Source organism: Rhinopithecus roxellana, chromosome 5 (genome assembly GCF_007565055.1).
Source record: "Rhinopithecus roxellana isolate Shanxi Qingling chromosome 5, ASM756505v1, whole genome shotgun sequence".
Taxonomy (NCBI): Eukaryota; Metazoa; Chordata; class Mammalia; order Primates; family Cercopithecidae; genus Rhinopithecus; species Rhinopithecus roxellana.
In genome coordinates this window covers 101,913,299-101,934,407 of record NC_044553.1, presented here as the reverse complement: position 1 = coordinate 101,934,407, position 21,109 = coordinate 101,913,299, and the positions used below count along the sequence as shown (strand labels likewise).

General features: G+C 32.8%; 1 protein-coding gene across 4 annotated transcripts in view; it reads left to right on the top strand.

The window, feature by feature from the left end:
- Positions 1-21,109, top strand: part of MIPOL1 (mirror-image polydactyly 1) — a 384,987-nt gene that overhangs the window by 52,874 nt on the left and 311,004 nt on the right. For all 4 annotated transcript variants that reach the window (XM_030931752.1, XM_010361991.2, XM_030931753.1 and 1 more), the window contains 2 exons: positions 5,019-5,156; positions 5,750-5,828. In XM_030931752.1, coding sequence (XP_030787612.1) covers positions 5,810-5,828 — 19 coding nt within the window. In that variant the 5' untranslated portion in view covers positions 5,019-5,156; positions 5,750-5,809. The remainder of the gene's footprint in view (positions 1-5,018; positions 5,157-5,749; positions 5,829-21,109) is intronic.

Here is a 21,109-nt window from a genome sequence, read left to right as displayed (position 1 = left end):
TTCTATTCATTTTGGGCCTCTCAGTGGTAATGTAATGTCCTTCAAGTTTTCCTATTAAATTCCATATTATTTATAAATATTTAATTATTAAATTAGAAGTAATACATGCACCCAATTAAAAAATCAAATTATACATATAAATGTAAAATGAAATATAAATGTTTCTTTCCCTACTTTTCTCTATCTCCCCACCCCAACTCATAGGCCCTTTCTTCAGACTAACCACTGGTAATGGTTTCTTATGTATACTTCTGTAAAAAAATAATGTGCCTATTCAAGCATGTACATATATGTGAATTTAATTTTTCTGTTTTTAGTTTATCCATACTTGGTGCCTGTATTGTTTTGACCAAGGATATATTTGTATAGGAAATCTATTTGTCTTATTCACCATTTTATGTCTAACTCCTATAATAATGTCTGACTCATAGTATACACATAGTATATATAGATCTCTTGCATTTGTGGTATAAACCATATAGGTTTTCCATATGGTTGAGCCACATTTTATTTATACCAATTTTCTATTGATGGACATTTATGTTAGTTCTAGTTTCCTGCTAGTCATGTTCCTCCACCTGTCTGTCCATCCACCTGTCTGTTCATCAAATGTTTACTGAGTCCATATTTTATGCCAAATACTCTTCTAAGGATGCAGAGATGGAGGAGAAAATCAAGGGCCCTGTTTCCATGTAAGTTGCTGAGATATATCAAAAAACAATGAAATAAAATCTAAACAAATCAGTTTCATGAAGGCAGTAGTACAGGTAATGTGATGAGAAAAGAGTTTCTGCTTTAGATGGGATGGCCAGGCAAAACCTTTATAAGAGATGACTTTTGAGCAAGGCCTGCATAATGAGAAAAATGGCTTAGAGATCTAGAAGAGAGAATTCTAGGCATAGAGTATAATAGCAAGATAAAAGCTCTGAGGTAAGAATAAGGTTGGTGTGTTCCAAGAACGGAAAGAAGACCAGCATGACTGGAGCATGAATTTTTGTTCTTATGAGTAAAAACTGCTTCAATGAATATCTTTGTACATAAAAATATATCTTACATATTTTTGTAAATATTTTTAGTAATGGAACTGTGGGGTCAAATAATTTAAATATATGCCTTTTAAATTTGTAGAGCTGTGGTACAGGGCCACTATTATCCCTTACCCTTTCTTCCTGAACCTCTTCTTGCTTTTCATAGCTCTGAGGAACTTGAGTTGTCTGGAGCTTCGTAAGGAGTAGGCACACTGGGTGAAAGAGATTCTTTTAGGGAGAGAATGTGTCACGGGCCATAAATTTTTGAGTCTTTTGTATAATAAGATGAAAATCCAATAGTAGGATATGTGCTTATATTGTGTTGTGTGATAAAATATTTGGCTCTCTGAAATAGCATGCTTTCATTTTTATGAAACTGTTTTAATGCAGAAATTATCAGCATTTCTCAAGCTAGAAAATACAAAATTCAGAGTTTTTCTGAAATTACAGTTGGATAAAATGAAGTATTGTAAATGATCTCTAGTTTGATAGTTGGATTCAATTTACACAAATTTGTGATTAAGCTAAGAAAATATGAAAAATGTGGCATAAACCAAAGTCAGCTGAAAACGTTTGGTGAAGTGTGGCTTTTGTGGAGGAAGGTAGGAAGAGCATCTCCTATTTAAAATGTTTTTAAAAATTCTGGATACCGTTACATTGGGGAATGAAATCCCATTTTTTAAATGCTTCTCTGTCAAAAAGGCATTATTTAATTTTAAAGGGTAAATGTCAGAATTACTTACAATTTTTTAGGCAGATTAGAAATTTCAGACTGGTCAAAGAACAAATTTTGTTTCATGAAGTGTTTTAATGCTGAGTAAATAGGAGAGTCAAGTCACATTTGAGAGCGTAGGGATGTTTGTTTAAATTTTTTCAACCTACTTTTTTTGATGAGTGCATGTAGGAAACTTTATCAGATATATTGAGATTCCTATGTACCTGGAGAGAGAGAAGGGTATGCAGGTTGCTTAATTATTAATTATTTTTCTTTTCTTCTTTATAATAAGACTCACTTCCTTCCTTTTTTTTTTTTTTTTTTTGTAAGACAGGGCCTCGCCAGGCTGGAGTGCAGTGGCACAACATTGGTTCACTTTAGTCTCCATCTCCCGAGTTCAAGCAATTCTCCTGCCTCAGCCTCCCGAGTAGCTGGGACTAGAGGCACACACCGCCAAGCCGGGCTCATTTTTTTTTTTGTAGAGATGGGGTTTCACCGTGTTGGCCAGGATGGTCTTGATCTCCTGACCTCGTGATCTGTCCGCCTCGGCCTCCCAAAGTGCTGGGATTACAGGCATGAGCCACCATGCCCGGCCACTTCCTTTTTTATATACTGAAAATTTTTCAGAATTAAAAATAACCTGGAGGAATGAGGCTAGGAATTTATTATGGAGAATATTTTAATTTAACAGCTGCTCATATATCTTCTGTTGGTTATAGTAGAGTTTTTTTTTTTAAACAGGTAATTTTTTCCATCCAACTTATAAACAAACTTTAGCTGGAAATTGATTTTACGTTGCCTCTTGAACCTGGTGTAGATTAGTAATAACGTAATTTTTATGTTTTGTCTGTAAAGTAATAAGTTAGCATTTGGATTAAGAAACCCAATTTATCTGATTGTCTACTGTAAAATCATCCCACTAGTTTTAATGTGAATATATAATTTTTGACCGAAAACAAATTCTTGATATCAAATCTTTAAGGTAAGGACAGAAAGTAGTATTTTATTAGTCTTAATCCTTTGTCCTAAAAAAGATGGAAGTATAAATATGTTGCATGTTTACAGAAATCTTCTCCTATTATATGTAGATATGTTTTAATTGTTTGAATCATTAAAACATCTAATTTTTGCTGAATATGCAAATGTGTCACTAAATCTGTTTTTTAACATTTTTCCAGTTTAATGTCTGAATCCAAATTCATAAAGAGTTGGAAAAATGAGATGTCTGAGCTATAGGATTCACAGGGATTTCATATGAAGCCTATTTAATCAGGATAACACTGTTATTAATATTCATAATGTCAGCTGGAACACAAATGACAGACTATGAGGCCTAAAAATTTTACTTGGTGAATTTATTAAAAGTAGCTTAAAAAATTAATGGAATTTAAGTAAAGTTGGTGAATATGAAAATCTTGTGTTAGCAGAAAAAAAAATCTCTATTAGAACTTTCCTTTAAGACCATTTTGCATTGATGTCTTTTGACAGATTTCATTGGTACTTAAAGAAGAAAGATGCATGAATGGTCATTTAAGAGGATTTAAACACATTGGCACATTAATTTTTACATGAATAATAAGTACTTTCCAAAAGCAATTAACTTACAGTGTACAAGATATGAATTGAAAAATAAGACTGTGACATCAAGGGCAAAGCAAATGTGCTGTACATTTTAAACTTAGTGACAGACTTTTTAATATTTTGATTTTTTTATTTTTATAGTTTGTGCTGGTTATGACTTAGAGTGTGGTTATTTTAATGCACTTAAAAGCAAATTTAAAGAACATTAATTTATTGGTCTCTCTGTCTGCAAAAATATTGGTGTAGTGTTAAGCATTATCTTCTGCCAAGGACCATTTGCATTTTTTGAAGAAGTAAACATTTATTGTGTTAATTGCAATATTTTGTCAGAGAACATGTGCAAATTACAGAAAGGCAATGGGATGATACTGTTTGGGTTTAAGGCTACTAATACATATTTTTAACACAGGCTTATTGGTTATAACATAACTTAAGAGTATAATAAATAAGCTTCTGAAAGTTTAGTCTGAAATGTTATGGACCACTTGAGTAGTTAGTATGTAAGTACATTTGTCCTGAATTTTAGCCTAAGAAGGTAAAATGTTGGGGATGACCTAAAACAAAATGCATTTTTGTGTAGTACTTAGTACTCTTTACATTTTGAAATATGCCTATAATGAGAGTTATAAGAGTACTCAGGTTTTTGTTTTGATTATTGAAGTTTATTAAAAAATTAGTTTTAGATCATTATGTAAAGTCACAATAGTATTGAATATTTTGTTTTACATTTTCCATGCATATTTTACTACGTATAAAAGCATAGTTTAGTTATTATCCATAACAGTCAAGTTACACTTTGCCATTGAGAGAACAGAGGTATTGACTGGCAGTCTCATTGGGTACTAGAAGTTTCACTTGCAGTCTGTCATAAGCATTATTTGATTTCATTAAAAGTGTAGAAATTGCCTATATAAAATAGATGTAGTTTGGGACTCAGAGCTTTATTGGACGAATCATTAACTATCTCAGTGTCCATAAATTATCATAATATAGGTATTAATTTAGATTTTTGTTATAAGTCATGGAATCAAATCGATATATTGGTTATTTTGTCTAGAGGCTTTCTAAAAGTTGGGTTTTGTGGAATTTTTTTGACTCTGAGTTATTCCTTTAAATGCCCAGGAGAGGGCAGCATTTTACTACATCAGGCTTATAAAAAAATTTGCCCTGCTTAGACTGTCAATGTTTCTTGTAATTACTCCCAGTATATTTGTTGCTTGCTTATGAATTAACTTGCATTTATGGAACTAAATCATTCCAATCATTTAATTACACCTGAGGAGCTGAACTATAATTGCTTGCTTCCAACTAGGATCTGATATGGCTTGAGCAGTATTAATTTGGTGTTTACTTTTCTGAGTGCTAAAAGCATTAAAATGATTGTGCAATGGGATTACATTTTACTAATTGCTGGCATTCATTAGCTGGGTAAATGATGAGGAAGAGTGACTGTATATTGCAGAGGGATAAAATTATGGTTTTAAATAGTATATTACTAAGCACATTAAGGCCTGTAAGACATGTTTTAAAATACTCCAGAGGTTATTAAAGACTGTATTTTCTACATGTCTTGGTATATGAATCTCTTATTAAAATACTGCAATTATTATTAACCTTTTTGGGCAATATGTAGGGAAATGGCTTCATTGACTGGAACATATTTCTTTGATATTAATAACTTCCTATATTTTCAGCTAATCCAAAAGTAAATGAGAAACTTAGAAAAAGATTGCCAACTCCAAATCAACATATTTAGAGAAAATTGGAAAAGGAGAAGCTTACTACAGCTTTATTTGAGGACTTTTTAAAGAACGCAGGGTTCTATCTGTGAGGTAAATCTAATTTTATTCTCCTTAAAAGCATAAAAAAAAAAAACACTCGCATAGTGTTTTATCATGTTTACTACGAAAACAAATAAGAGAGAGGAGTATCAGTAATTCCACAAGTTAGTGATGGTCTTTATATTTTTTAAAATTAGAGTAGTATTCTTGAATTTCTTTTGTAAGTAAAATTTATAAAAGTAATCTATATGAATATATACACAGTAAATTCAAATCAGTAAATTTGAAATGTTTGGTATAAAATTTATGGCAAATAAAGTAAAAATGTATTTTTCTTAAATGCTTAAAATTATAGTTGGAGAATATTTCATTTAAATAAATTAAATGGTTCTCTACCCAAATCAGCATGAATGTCTAAAAAGCTTAACCTGAACTGTATATACTAAAATATAAGTGTGAAGAAAAGAACCTTTTTCTGAGAAAAAGATTTAATTTCGCCTGTTGAAATTCTCAGTTAATTGTCCCATTATAAATGTTTTAGAAAACCATTTATTCTGTAAATTCTCTGTTAAACAAAGGTAAGGTTTAGGTGTGTTCTGATATATTGTTTTCAGTTTATTTATCTAGAGTTGACTTTATTTTAGCTGCAAATCTTGGAGCAAAAACCAGAGACATTGCCAGAGCAAACAAGAACAGAAATACAAATGGAGAACTGGTCAAAAGGTAAGGACTTTTAAGGTATTAATACCAAGCCCCAGGTGTTGTGCTAGTTCAAGGCACTGAGTGAAGTGTGTTTATTCTAACCAATATATTAGACAGAGGTAGACAAGCATGCACACACACACACACAAAACATGCACACAGAGACCCAGGGATTATGAAAGAGATAGAAAGAAAGACACACAGAGAAAAGAGACATACACACAGAGAGAAAGGGACACACACATGCACACAGAGAAGGAGACACAGAAAAGACATTGAGAGAGGGAGAAAAAAAAAGACACACCAGGAAAGAGAAACACACCTACATACAAAGAGGCAGAGGAGACTGAGAGAATGACTGTGACAGAGATGGACGGAGCCACATTCAGAGAAAGAAACACACAGAGAAGGAGATCCTCAGAGAAAGAGACACAGGAAGGAAGATACTTGAAGAGGGAAACACATAGAGGCACAGACACACACCTGGAGGTGCACAGAAAGAGAAGCATACACAGAGACTCATAGAGAAAGAGAAATACCACAGTAAGAGAGGCTTGGTGAGAAAAAGACAGATGTATAGTGAGGGAGAGAGAAAAAAAAGAGACACACTGAGAGTGATAGAGACACAGGCATGAGATGAGGACAGATACAGAGAAAGAGACGTACATACAGACAAGGGACATATATAGTGAAAGAGACAAGATATGTCTCTTTCAGACATATAGTGAAAGAGACAAGATACATATATATATATATATCTTCTCACAAAGAGAGAGAGAAATGCCAGAATGAAAAAGAAAAGTCTACCAGAGAAAGAGACATACATAAAGTAAGGAGAGAGACTAGAGAGAATGAGGGACAGACATGTATATATGCAGACAGAGTAGAAAGACATAGATCAGAAGACACATATACTGAAAAATAGACTAAGACACATATATGAGACAGAGAAGAAGATACTCACAGGTATGCACATGTGGAGGAACACAGCCTGAGAGGCAGAGAACAGTCAGAGACAGATACAATTTGAAAGACAGTCTGAAGACAGAGACAGACTGAGAGATGGCCTGAAAAACAAATGGCAGGAAGGAAGGATGAATGGATGGATGGATGGATGGATGGATGGATGGATAAATGGATAGGTGGATGGGTAGATAGATGGATGGACAGACAGACAGATAAGAGCAGCACACATAAAGGAGGGGGCGAGAGATATTTAAGATCTATTACAGTAAAATGTTGAAAATTTGGAATCCTTGGGAAATGATTCTTTCTGAATGTGATATTACATATATTTGAAAACTTAAACCTTTATGTACATCTTTTAAAATTTCCTCATATTATAATTTAAAAAATAGGATTCTTATTAAAACACTGTATGCATCTCTTCCTTTTTTGGTTCCCCTTCCCCCAACAGGGCTCCTGTTCAGCATAGTCCAGCTACATTTTTATCCTTTTTTGAAGGTTAAAGTCCATTTTTGAGGACCATTCTATAATCATTGTACTGAATAAGTTAGCAATTATATATTCTTTTGAGGGATAGAAAGATCTGAGTGCCTTTTTCTGATTTCTGCATTTTGTTTTTGATGTTTATACCGTTGCAAATTTTCCTGCTGTTTGTACCCATCATTAGTAATTTCCCTTTTTATTTGTCACACTAGGCTGCTTATTATGAGTTTAGAATCCAGACAGCTGATTTAATTCTATGTAAAACAATAATATATAATATCTGGGTAAGATAGTTAAAGGTTTTTTTGTGCAAAGTTAATAGTGCATGTACTATGTGACACTTAATTTTGGTGTGCTCTCTATATTCAAATTGTGGATAAGAATGTATTGGTATGAAGTTAGGAGCTAATTTGTTATAGCTATGTTTATTCATTTATTTGAGTAAGTAAGTAGATACTCTTAACAGCTCAAAAGCATTTTACTCAATTTATGTAAAAAGAAAAAAGAAGCAAATAATGATGCATTTGTTGTGTTTCTCATTCACACATCGTATTGCTGTAAGAGTCATGTTCAAATTAGAGACCAAACAATCTTTAAGGAGTAAAAGGAGTTATTTTTAATATATCTAAAGAGATAGAGACTGTAGAGGGAGTACTGCTGATAAATGTCCAATAATCAGGAAGGATGTCAAGGAAGGAACTGATGAAGCTCTGGGATACTTACGAAAAGGAAAGTTTTATGGTTGAAGATACAGATGCGTAGACACTTTACAGTAGGCACAGACTACAGCAGACATGACTGATACAGCATTAAGAAAATTCACATTTTTACAGGCATCTTTTTGACATTGGAAAGAGGAATAAGACATTCCCATTTATAAGGATCTGTTACTAAACATTATTAGGAAAAAGGTCAGATGCGGTGGCTTATGCCTGTAATCCCAGCACTTTGGGAGGCCAAGGCAGGTGGGTCACTTGAAATCAGGAGTTCGAGACCAGCCTGATCAACATGGCGAAATCCTGTCTCTACTAAAAATACAAAATTTAGCTGGGTGTGGTGGCGCACACCTGTAATCCCAGCTACTCGGGAGTCTGAGGCGGGAGAATCACTTGAACTCCAGTGGCAGAGGTTGAAGTGAGCCGAGATCATACCATCACACTCCAGCCTGGGCAACAGAGGGAGACTCTGTCTCAATAAATAAATAAATAATATTAGGAAACAAACACAAATATTTTAACTTTTGAGTCTTGTGATAACAGATATGTTTAAACAGTAAAATCTCACATCGTCATCTCCCTGATGGCAGGGTTCATGGGATTTATCTTAAATCACAGATTACTTCAAAGCTACCTTACATAAATGTTCTTAGTCAGTTCCTTTGAATAGTTATTTTATTTAGTATAATTTTACTAATTAAAAAAATTGAGTTAATTAAAACTTGTATTACACAGATATGGCTTTATTTCATCTTATAAATTTCATTATAAAGAGTGCTGAAGTGGCCATTCTTTTCCTAGCTTTACTGTAGAAACACTTCTGAAATATTTTAAGTCAAAGAACTGATAAGATTGATAATGTAACATATATAACCGTTTATGTTTTTCTTTGTTTTTGTCATTTTGGAAAATGGAAAGCTGAGGTTGGTAGGTGGGCTGGGTGATGACATCTACAAAATAAACCCAAGTTCTTCTTTTTTTTTTTTTTTTTTTTTTTTTTGAGACGGAGTCTCGCTCTGTCGCCCAGGCTGGAGTGCAGTGGCCGGATCTCAGCTCACTGCAAGCTCCGCCTCCCGGGTTTACGCCATTCTCCTGCCTCAGCCTCCCAAGTAGCTGGGACTACAGGCACCCGCCAACTCGCCCGGCTAGTTTTTTGTATTTTTTAGTAGAGACGGGGTTTCGCCGTGTTAGCCAGGATGGTCTCGATCTCCTGACCTCGCGATCCACCCGTCTCGGCCTCCCAAAGTGCTGGGATTACAGGCTTGAGCCACCGCACCCGGCCCTTTTTTTTTTTTTTTTAAAAACAGTCTCACTCTGTCATCTTTGCTGGAATGCAGTAGTATGATCATGGCCCACTGTAACCTTGAATTCCTGGGCTCAAGCAGTCCTCCTTCCTCAGCTTTCTGAGTAGCTTGGACTACAGGCATGAGTCACTGCACCTGGCTAATTTTTTTTTTTAATGGCTTGTAGAGGTAGGGGGTCTCACTGTGTTGTCCAGGCTGGTCCCAAACTCCTAGCCTCGAGCAGTTCTCCTGCCTCAGACTCCCAAAGCACTGGGATGACAGGCAAAAACAACTGTATCTAGCCCCCACGTTTCTTTTAAGTAGTTGAAAAAACAGTCCTGAATGAATGTAGTTTGTAAGTTGATAAAAACAATGTGTGTGTGAATAAACATATATTCCCAGAAAAAAATGTGTTACCATCTTCAGGCCTTTTAAAGGGTAAGTGATGTTTTGCCTTTTTGTGAAAACTTCTATTTAAGGGTTCTCTTTTGAAAAAAAAAGAAAAAAATGAAATGTCATAATCAAAGGAGTTTATACCCTCTGAAATAATGAGTTGTTGTTATATTATTGGTTGTTTAGCCCTGTTTTGCATTTACTTATATACATAACTGTAAGAAAAAAGACATAGGGATCATAAATCTCATATGAATAATTATTTGGAATACTGTTATAAATTCCTGATCATTTCTTAAATTAATGTTGGGATTTTTATTAGCAGATACATGGTCTAGTTATTTTATAGCATACAGCAATTCTTTGCAAACAGTTTACATATTATTTACAGGTAAATATGTCTGCCCTAAGTATACATACTTGCAATTATGTAGGTAAAAATGAGGTCTGGATACCGGTTAAATTTAGAAAATTGTGAAACTTATTTAAATTTAGAACCTTTAGGGGTCAGTGTTCCCTAAGAAAGGTTACAAAAGGTTACTGTGCCTACCAAAATTAAATATGAAATCTACTGTATTTTAAATATATACATATGTATATTTTACCAATTTAAGGTAAGAAATGATGAGAATTATACCTTGAAGAAGCTTTTGACCAAAACCTTTTAATTTAATGACTTTGTTCAATATTGTTTTTAGGATTATTATTTGGGGGAATCATCATATGTAATATATGTTTTACACACAAAGTAGTTATTTTTACTTATGTATTATCTAAATTTAGATCGATTACATATTTTAATTAATCTTTAAGCTTAACAAATGATCATGATTCTAAGTCAGGAATCATTGTGCTTATTTGAAATAAGGTGAAAAAACACTTCTAGAACTGCTGTGTAAATAGAATTTTTACATTTTTAAGTTTATTGGATGCTAATAAATATTTAAAATTTTTTTGTCTTACTGAATTTAAGTTAAAAAAGTTGTCATCTTCTTTATTTTAGAATTGAACTAGCAAGTATCATTTGTATCCATGATTCTTACAGTTTTTCTATAAAACACAGTAACACAATTTTTTTTTAAATAAATGAAACTTAACGAAAGGTAACTTGCAAGTGGTTAGTTTATTGTTTAGTCAGAATAATGTTTATTTGTCCTTGGCGTTTTGAACCTGTGTGCCACCATCAACCTCTTGTATTATTGATTCATTTATCTTTCTCTCTGTTCACAAAGTACATGTTCTTTTTTACCTTTTATCCGTCTGCAATTCTGTAATTGAATTATAACTAAAACTATTGCATGATTTGCAAACAAATTGTAACTGTAGACACTGAAGAACCACTGTAGGAAAACATCATTGATGCTTTTAAATGTTGTTGATCATTATGACTAAAATATGATTGTAGGATCACATATCACTTTCGTAAACTATTTTATGTTTAAGGCAGAGAAGAAGGAAATGAAAAATTGCTTAAACTGGACATTCATTGCTACCAGCAAGATAAGCTGGTAGAAAAAAAAGCTATTTCCTAGACATTATGATTATATACTCCTTGAAATTAAAAGTTTTGAAAATGTCTAGATCACTAATCATTCTGTATTAAATTACAGGACTTAAATTTTATTTAATAATTGGCTTTCTAGTAAGTAATGGTATATTTTTCATGAAGAAGATATGTAATTAGTGGTTTTAGCTTATTGCCTATATTTTAAAGCAGAAAGAAGATTGTGTTGGAAAACCAATACATTTTAATAATGTCAGTAAAATGTTATGGTGGAAAGAACACAGATTTGGATTTTTTATAATACTATAACAATCATTATGTTATAGTATGTTTTTCTAATTTTTTCTTCTAATACAATGTTCAGAATATCACTGGAACTTTAATTTTTCAAAATGGTATGCTTATAGTTAGTATATTTGATAGACTATAATATATAATTAATAATACTCATTTAGAATAAAATCTATTTTTGTCTGTATTGAAATTCCAGTTGCAATAAAAATCTCCAGATTAGTGGCATCACAGAGTATTTTCATGTGCCTTTTCCTTTTGGCAAGTGTGGATTTAAGATTGCATTTAAAAAATTTTCCATGTGCCATTGGGGGTTAAAAAGAAGAACATGTCTGAGGTCTGATTAAATTTACTACTTATCTCCATAGGACCTAGCTTAATAGAGTGCTAGTAGCTTCTCACACATGACCATCTAGAATATTTGAGAGAGTGGTTTTAGGAATACTGGCAGCTGGCCAGCAAGGATTGATTCATTTCCTGAGGAGATGCTGAGGCTACTCTTAGAAGAATGATTGAAGTTATAGTCTTTTATTTTAAAAAATTTCCTTTAATATAAATAAATTTATTAAATACAATTCTGGATTTTTTATATTTTAAGCTTGATATGAATGATTCTGTTAATACTCTTGGACTGAGTAGAAAAATGGAATGAAAAAACAAAAAATGTTTACAAGGGCAACTTAGTTTTCTAACTGGTTATGACATTTGTTGTGAACCCTTCTAAGATTCATAATTTCTAATATGAATACTTCATGTTGGCGAGTTTATGCCACAAATTATTTTTTAAATTATATTTTGGCAGTTTAAAAAATACTTTATCATTCAGAATAGTTTTAGATTTACAGTAAAATTGAGTTGAAAGTACAGGGTGTTCCCATACATCCCCTACCCCCACAAACATCCAACCTCCCTCTCTGCCAATTTTCTACCACAGTTGTACCTTTGTTACAACCAGTGAGCTAATCAATAAATTCTTAACAGGGGAAAAGTTTGTGAGCTAAAAGGATTTCTTCTTTCTCTTTAGTTCTTTCTCTTTTTCTGTTTTTACAAAATTTATAGTGTTTTAAATCAGTTCACACTGTACTCTTCATGTGGAATTCTTGTATCTTTGGTTCCTCCATTTTATAGAAATGATCGTTTCTAGGAAGAATGAGCATGAAAAGTGGCAAGTTTCTCTTTTAGTAGGACCTTTTCTCCCACGTTTCTATTCTGTTGGTGTGATCCTCTTTGTAGAACTTGTGACTCTATTTCTTTGGGTTAAGGAAATACAAACTACTTTTAATATGCAGATTCTTTTACATTTATTTGTAGTCATGAAAACAAGATTTTTTTTCTTTGAAATAGAAAACAATGACTTGATTTTGTCAAAAGATTTTTGCTTTGTTTTAAATTCTCCATCCTTAAGATTCTGAACAAATCTTTGCTAAAAATCCTCATTTATTTCTGGTTATGGCCTTTCATGCCAGAACACCTCTTGTAACACATATTTACAGCATGCACCTTAATGTAATATTCCTGAATCTTTAATTTTCTACACATGAGAATTTCAGCTTGTCATATTTCAGATGACTGTGTGGCCTCTGTGGTACGATTAATATAAAGATCTGAGTGTGCATTGGCATTTTGTTGATTTAGGAGAACTGGATCAATATACATTGGTAGGTAGACTGAATTGAAGGCCCTTTAGAGGGTTGTTCCAGGTTGGCTGTAGGGTAGGACTGATGTGACTTCCTGGACTTAAAGGTATTTTAAATACATTTTTAAAAAGTTTCTTAAGTGATAAAATTATATATTTTAGTGTACATTTACTTACTACTGTTTGGTTGTAAATACATTTGTAGTATTAGAATAAAAATCTTTTGGAGGAGTTCACCAAATACTCCAACTTTTAGTGTTTTGGTTTTATTCGAATCAAAACAACCTGTCATGTAGGACGTTATTATCTTTTTGGGAAAATTTCAGATACAGTTTTTCTTTGTGTTCTGCTTATTTCAGGGAACATGAAAAAGCAAACTTAGAGCAAGTCAGGCTTCAAAATTTTGAAATTAAGTAGATTATAGTGTAAATGATTGAATTAAAAATATTCTTATCTGTAGCTTTTGGATGAAATAGATAATACTTTGCCATATGGTAAAATTGTTTTTGAAAAGATGCAAACTAAAAAGTAATTATGTAAAAAAATTGTGTTTGAACTTCTATGTTTATTTTTTGACAGATTATAGTTTTTACATACAACCATTTAGTATTATAATATTAGGATGCTGATGTTTGAACAGTACAAACTGATGGATTTGTATTGATAAAATTATACTTGTGTAGAAACAATGTTTTTGCTACTCAGTATTTTAAAAATTAACAATTAAATGCTCCTTTTAAATACAGTTTTGCTGTCTGTACCAAGATAATTTGATACACTAAAATTAATACAGTTAACAAACACTATTCATTGATTTGAACAGTTTTAATATAGAAATATAATCACATTCAAGCACAAGATACCATTATTTCTTTCTTTATTTAATGTTCTCTCCACTCCAGAAAATTCCAGATTTTCAGATTAGTATTAATCCCTAGCAGATTAGGGTAGGTATGGTTCATTTAGCATTAGTTTCCTTGAACCAACAACAAGTTTTGGAAGAAAGAAATATGATAAGGGAAGACAGAACAAATATGTAGTCCTTAAGGTTTCAGGCCTGTGTCCAAACCCTAAGATTGGGAATATGGAGTATGGATATTCTGTGTCCTTTCTATTAATTATTATAAAAGTGGAAAGAAGTTATAATTTGAAAGAATTTCTATTGTAAGTAGATCAGATGATTTTTAAATGTTTATCAAAAAACCAAATGTTACAAAATTTGGAGTCACTGAAGCTGTTTTACTCAATTGTTTTTAAGAGTTTCCAGTTAAAAAAAAGTAATGATTACAGTTCAGCAAGCCTGTTTCCTTTTGGAAAACTTCATTCTTATATTTCATAATCAACCAGTATAGTTAAAGATTGGGACAAGGCTGCGCTAGTCCAGGTAAGAAGAATGACAGAAAATTTTTTTCATTAAAAAAGCTGTCTTTGATCTCTTGAGAATGCAGTAGAAACTAGCATCAGAGACTTCCTCTGCATTTTTAATTAGGACTTTTGCTTTCCATGATGTTCTATGTTGACCCTTTATTATCTTTTTAAAAAAAGTCTCTGCCCTTCCCCCAAGTCATTTGAAACAAACACATTACCAAAAAACAAATTTACTTTTCTGAGGCTTAATTTTTTTGTTTCAAGTACTTAATGCTTTTTTGAAAAGTTTAAAATGCTAACTCTAACAAGGGGCTGATTATGCTGTAGTGTAACTAACAAGGCACTAGTTTAGCAGTTACAGTTGATTAATGAAATAGCAGTCTTACCTTTTCCTTTTATGTTTTTCTTTTTGTTTTTTGGGTTTTTTGGTTTTGTTTTGTGTGTGTGTGTGTGTGTGTGTGTGTTTGAGAAGCAAGTGGGGAATTTGAATAAAATATATCATTTGCATAGAAAGTTATGTAATGATGCCATATAGAGTATAATGATTTCCTAAAACCTTGTATTTAAAGTAACCTGAATTACAATGAGAGATAAACAGAATATTTACCCATCCCTTATGAGCTGCTGCTGATATGTAAATTTATTCTTCTACTTTGCACAAATATACTTTTGAGCTACTGCTTAAACACTTTGAGGTCCTTAGTCAAACAGTTTTAATGATGCCTCCAATATTATGAAAGTGTGACATTTGATGAATGTCTCATATAGTTTTGATATCTGGGCACATGTCAACAAAAAAAAAATTGAGCATTGGTTTGTCATGCAACACCTAGATAATTTATAATTTTACTGTTTATATCCATCTTGACATTTTTTATCTGCCAAAGGCAGGTTTCATTTGGAATCTTAATCTGAGATTTATTTGGTGGATCTGGAAATCATAGCTAGGGTTCCCACAGGAAATGGTCCATCTACCAACAGATTAAATGGCAGTCCTGCAGTTGTTAGGGGAGCTCTGCATTTAACACACATGCATACTCATTCAGTCAGCGCTGTGGAGAAAAATTAAAGTAGTAACCCAGGTTTAGGAACAATGTAGCTAAAAAGTCCCATATTTGCTGAATGACAAAGGGTTATATAGCAGCATTTCATTTTATTATTCGTGCTTGAATTTCTTGTTTGCTTTGTTGAGTCTGCTGACGAATACTAATAAATGCCTGCAACAATCCAGACGAGAGATGCCTGGCAACAAAGCTATGCGGTGGACCTCCCTGATCTTCTCCAGTTCACAACCTGACCTTTTGAAAAATTGGCTGGGCTAAGCTGCAGAATTTGGGTGTAATGGTTATTGTTAACTCCAGCTTTAGGATTTATTAATTTGTGTGATCAAGACTTACCTATACTTCAAAGTTTCAAAAGACCAAACACAATCATCCATCCATTAGAACTAACATTGTGTTTCAGTGATTCCCGCTTAGTATCTGACTGGTGATTCTTCTATTTTGTTTTCCAAATCTAAATATATTCTTAAACAAAATGAGTGGCACATGTAAAGAAAGTTTGTTTTTTCCTCTTTATGTTTATTATTGGAAAATTTATCTTTTATAAATTATTTATGAAATTGTTGAATTCGCAATTGGTATGTCTTCATTCTTAACAAACAAAAAATACATAATTATTAAACCTATTTTATTGCAGTTGTAGAAATTTAAGACTTTCCCAGTTCACTCATGTTTTTAATTAACTTATACACATTATTCTAATAATAAGAAAATTTGAGAAAGGCTGAAAAGATTACACATATATTACAAATAGCCAAATAGCTCATATCACTGGGGAACAACAACAACAAAAAGAGTTATGTTAGTTAATCGAATTTTAGGATAGTTTTCACAATAATTTCAGCCTAAATAATATTTGCAGTGTTTTTAATATTTGCAATAGAAGTTGTACAAACCCTTAATTTATGTGATTTATAAGTTATATAGCCTAAGCTGTAGGATATTACACTATTATATTGTCCTCATTGCCTTCATATGGTGAAGGATGTTGAAATTTAAAAGCTGAAACATATGATAGAATTTCACAAAATACTTATGTACTTTAAAGAGTTCATACATAGAAATTGAAACTTTTCCTCGATAGAATGAATGTTGATTCATTCATGACCATTTCAGACTTGGTGAAACAAACAAAAACTTAAAAAAAATTGATGTAGTGTCACAGCTTTAAATAGCTGTTTTATCTGGAAAAAAAAAAAGGAATAAAATTTTAGTAAAATAATTTTCATATATAGCCAATAGATAGTTTGAAACATGGTACGTCAAGTCATTGAATTGTTGTATATAAGGTAAAATAATCTCACCACTTCTTTTTGGCATGTGTGTTTATCTAAATATAACCATGTGTAGGAGTATAAAGAATGCAGTTTATTTTGTATGTCCAACTCTCATGTCCAAATGAATGAGTTATGTGATATTGACAGATTTAGTGATTTTCTGATTTTTCAACCTTAGTAAAAGCTTATTTCAGTATCTTATAGCTACACTAGCCTTCACCGTTCAATATCTTTTTGACTTCTCCTCAGTATGTATACAATATACCTTATTAAGAATTACATATGCACTGAGGACAGTGGCTCACACCTATAATCCCAGCACTTTGGGAGGCTGAGATGGGATCAGCCTGAGATCATTTGAGCCCAGGAGTTCGAGACCAGCCTGGGCAGCATAGGGAGACCTTGTCTCTACAAATAATAAAAACAAATTAGCCAGGTGTGGTGGCACGTGCCTGTGATCGTAGCTACTCTGGAGGCTGAGGCTAGAGGATCGCTTGAGCCTGGGAGGTTGAGGCTGTAGTGAGCCATGATGGTGCCACCTCACTCTAGTCTGGGTGACAGAGTGAGACCTTGTCTTGAAAAAAATAAAATAAAAAGTTACTGTCTGTGCTTTCCAATATGGTAGCTATGGGCACTATGTGGCTATTGAGCACTTAAAATCTGGCTAGTCCAAACTGAGATTTGATGTAATTATAGTACAAAAAAGAATGTAAAATTTCTCAAAGCAATTTTTTAATATTACATGTTAAAATGGTCATATTTGAGAAATATAATATTACTTGTTATTTGATATGCTTATTAGAAAATTAAAAATTGTATAAGCAATTTGAACAATATATCTTTTGGATAGTGCTGATCTATATGATTGAACATATCACTGGGACTACCCACATTCTGCCACCAACCTTTTCTTTACTTGTTTGCAAGAGTTATTCATATCATCTGCCTCCCTCGTTCTTTGTCATTTCCCCTGAGAGCAGATAGAGTTTTTAATTTACCTTTACATCCCACACAGCACCTGGCACTGTGTTGGTACTTAATAAGTGTTGAATAAAGTACTCATTTTCAATGCTTATTTGCTCTCCATATATTCTTTAGCTTCAGTATTTCTGGCCAGATGCATTAGCTCACACCTGTAACCCCAGCACTTTGGGAGGCTGAGGTGGGAGGATTGCTTAAGCTCAGGAGTTGGAGACCAGTCTGGGCAACATAGTGAGATCTCATCTCAAAAAAAAAAAAAAAAAAAAAAGGAAACCTAATTTAGTATCTCCTTTCATTGATCATTTCATTTCATCGAATGAAAGACCTAATATATTCACTGTTTTGTTCCAGTATGTTTTAGGAAGATGAGTATATTAGGGAGCTTATAGTCTAGAAAGGGAGACACACATAGATGAGAAGGCCGTGAACTGTAGAAACCACATCTGTGTAACTATTCTCCTATAATGTGGTTGGACATAGTTGCTAATGTAATGTGGTTGAACACATTATAGAAGAATAATTACATAGTTGTGGTTGGTAATTAACTTAGTGATGATACTGAAAAACAGATGAAAGATTCTCTTATAATTTCATTTATGCTGTGTGTAGAAACAATCTAAAAGTATGTTGGCAAGTTTGTTTAAAGCACAGATAGAGGGTATTAATTATGTAGACCAATGAAAGTAAAATTATGGCTTTATTTTATGACTGTTGAAGCCAAAATACAAATTTAAAGAGCCCTGAGAGAGCTGGTATACGGTATTCATGTAAAAAGTTTCCATTTTTTAAGCTAAGTTACCTAATTTCCTGTGACTCCAAAATTAGATTCTCAGGAAGACAGGAGCCTGTGATCTACCAGCTGTGATCCTGATTGTAATTAATATCACATGCCAATATAATGAATGATCAAATTATGTTATAGAAGTATGTCATTTAAATTTCTTGTTTTCCTGCCATGGGGTTGAATTTGCTGTTAATTTTCTTTCTTTGACAGTGAATTTTCTCTCAGAATCTTTCCTGAATGTCAAGATTTCTAAATTTCAAAGTTGTTATTACTTCTGTAATGTATTAGTTTTATAATCTGATACAAACTTTATTAAACCATTATGTATTAATCACAAGTTTTAACCATCTTAAAACTTTAACCATCTTAAAACTTTAACCATCTTAAAACCTTTAACCATAAACCATCTTTGTGTTTATGTTTGTCATTGAATTAGGTGGCATTCTATTTATTTTTCATTTCCATGTCTTCTGATATTTTAAAAGAATTATATACAGTTGTTTACAGGATAACATTATTTGGGCCCAAAGAAAAGAGAAAAAGTAAAAAAGAGAAAGTATTAGATACATTAGTATTTCTGAGAGATTTTTTCCCCATAGTTGCTAACATTTCCTGAAAGAAAAAGTAAATGTTTAGATAACAACTTGGTTGATTAGGTCAGCTGTACTGATTTTAGCTGTGCAACTATATTCTGACTATTGATCATCAAATAAATTTGTTCAGGAAATTGAGAAAATTTAAAATATGAAAACTAGAATAATAACTAGGAAAATAGATACCTTTCTTGCTTTTCTTAATATTTGAGAGAAATTAAAGATATAAATTTGAATTGTAAGTTTAAATATTGTCCCAAGATGGTGATGTTATCTCACAGAAAGGTAGGAGAAATCAAAATAGAGAAAGTAGCTTTTAGCAAAGCAGATTCTAAAGATAATAGTCACTAATATTTATTGTATATTTTATGCCAACACTTTTCTAAAAGATTTATGTAACTTTAATTCTCTTAATACTTTTTTGAGGTGGATGCTATCATTTGTACTCTTTACTGCTAGGGAAATTGATGAAAGGTTAAATATTTTGCTGAAGGTTGTACAGCTATATTGTGGAGCCAGAATTCAAACCTTGTAGTCGTCTTCAGAATCCATGCACTGACTGTGGTTCTGCTTGGAAGGTCTAAATGTATCAGTGGTGTAGTGATTAGTTCAGTTGGATGGTCTAAACCTTTATCTTGTACACACATATTAGGCAAATCTACTGTAATGTTACAGAAGTTTCTGATAATGTTATGTATGGGGAAAAACACATATAATATGCATCTGTGTTGCCTAGATGTTGTGGGGGAGCACATATAATATGCATCTGTGTGGAAAGCTAACCCTCTATTCCACAGAAAAGGGAAACATAGTTGGAAATATTTAGTAATGGAAATAAATATTATTTGTACACACTGAGAGAAAGAGAGTATTTACTATGTTTAAATTACTTAAGGAATTGGTAGAAGTCATTGGGAGTAATCACTAGTCGACATTGGTCTGATTATTTCAAAACTAATGTTCATTTAAAAAAAAAGTTTTTACTCATTGTAAAAAGACATCTTTTTTTGTTGTTTGTTTGTTTGTTTTTGTTTTTATTTTGTTTTGTTTTGAGATGGAGTCTCGCTCTGTTGCCCAGGCTGGAGTCAAGTGGCGCAATCTCCCCTCACTGCAAGCTCCGCCCCCCGGTTCATGCCATTCTGCCTCATGTAGAACTATAGAAATTCCATCATCACATCAAATTTGCAGTCTAATAGCAAAAGGAAGTCTTTATATTTTGAATGTTTTTAATAATATGGCGATGGACCATATAGGAAGGAAAGAAGTGTTAAGCATGAGATTTGGTTCCTTTTATATTTATAAAATCAGATGCTAAGGCTATAACCTTCTTTTCTCACCCCCCAAAAGACAGAATTTACAGAAGTGGTGAAGTTGTGTTATCAAGTATCAGAGAACACATTAACAAATTGCCTTTACTATGTTCATTTTAGATATAAATGCACTAAGTAGCATCTTCATCTTAAGAGGCAGGCGATCCACGTATTTGAATGTATTTGCCACTAATACTTCTATCCCCTCTTCCTCTTTCCTGTCCCTGAGCTCTCAGGTAGCTGGGATGTTGCTATTCTGAGTAACCCCAGTAGGAACCCTAGAGACAATTCTAGCTCAACCACTCTGAAGAAACAGCTCTGTAAACAGTATTGACCCCCCAGGGGACCATCAAATCCGTTTACACAGATACCAGTTGTCACCAACTATTTACAAAGCCAGGCAGAACAGAATTTCCCAGCCTCTAAGAATCCCTATTTGATTCTAGCTACTGCCTTACTTCTGTATAGTGGTCATTAAATAATACTTATTTTTGGTAATGAGTCATGATTTACTGGGTAGCATCAATCTAACTGAGTATAGTGTATGTTAAAAAATGTATAATTGTCTGAAGAATTGAACTCAAAGGGAATCTTAAAGCTTTCCTTCCTAGAATAGGCAATGGTGTTGTAATACTGTTAATTTTCCAGACTAAGGA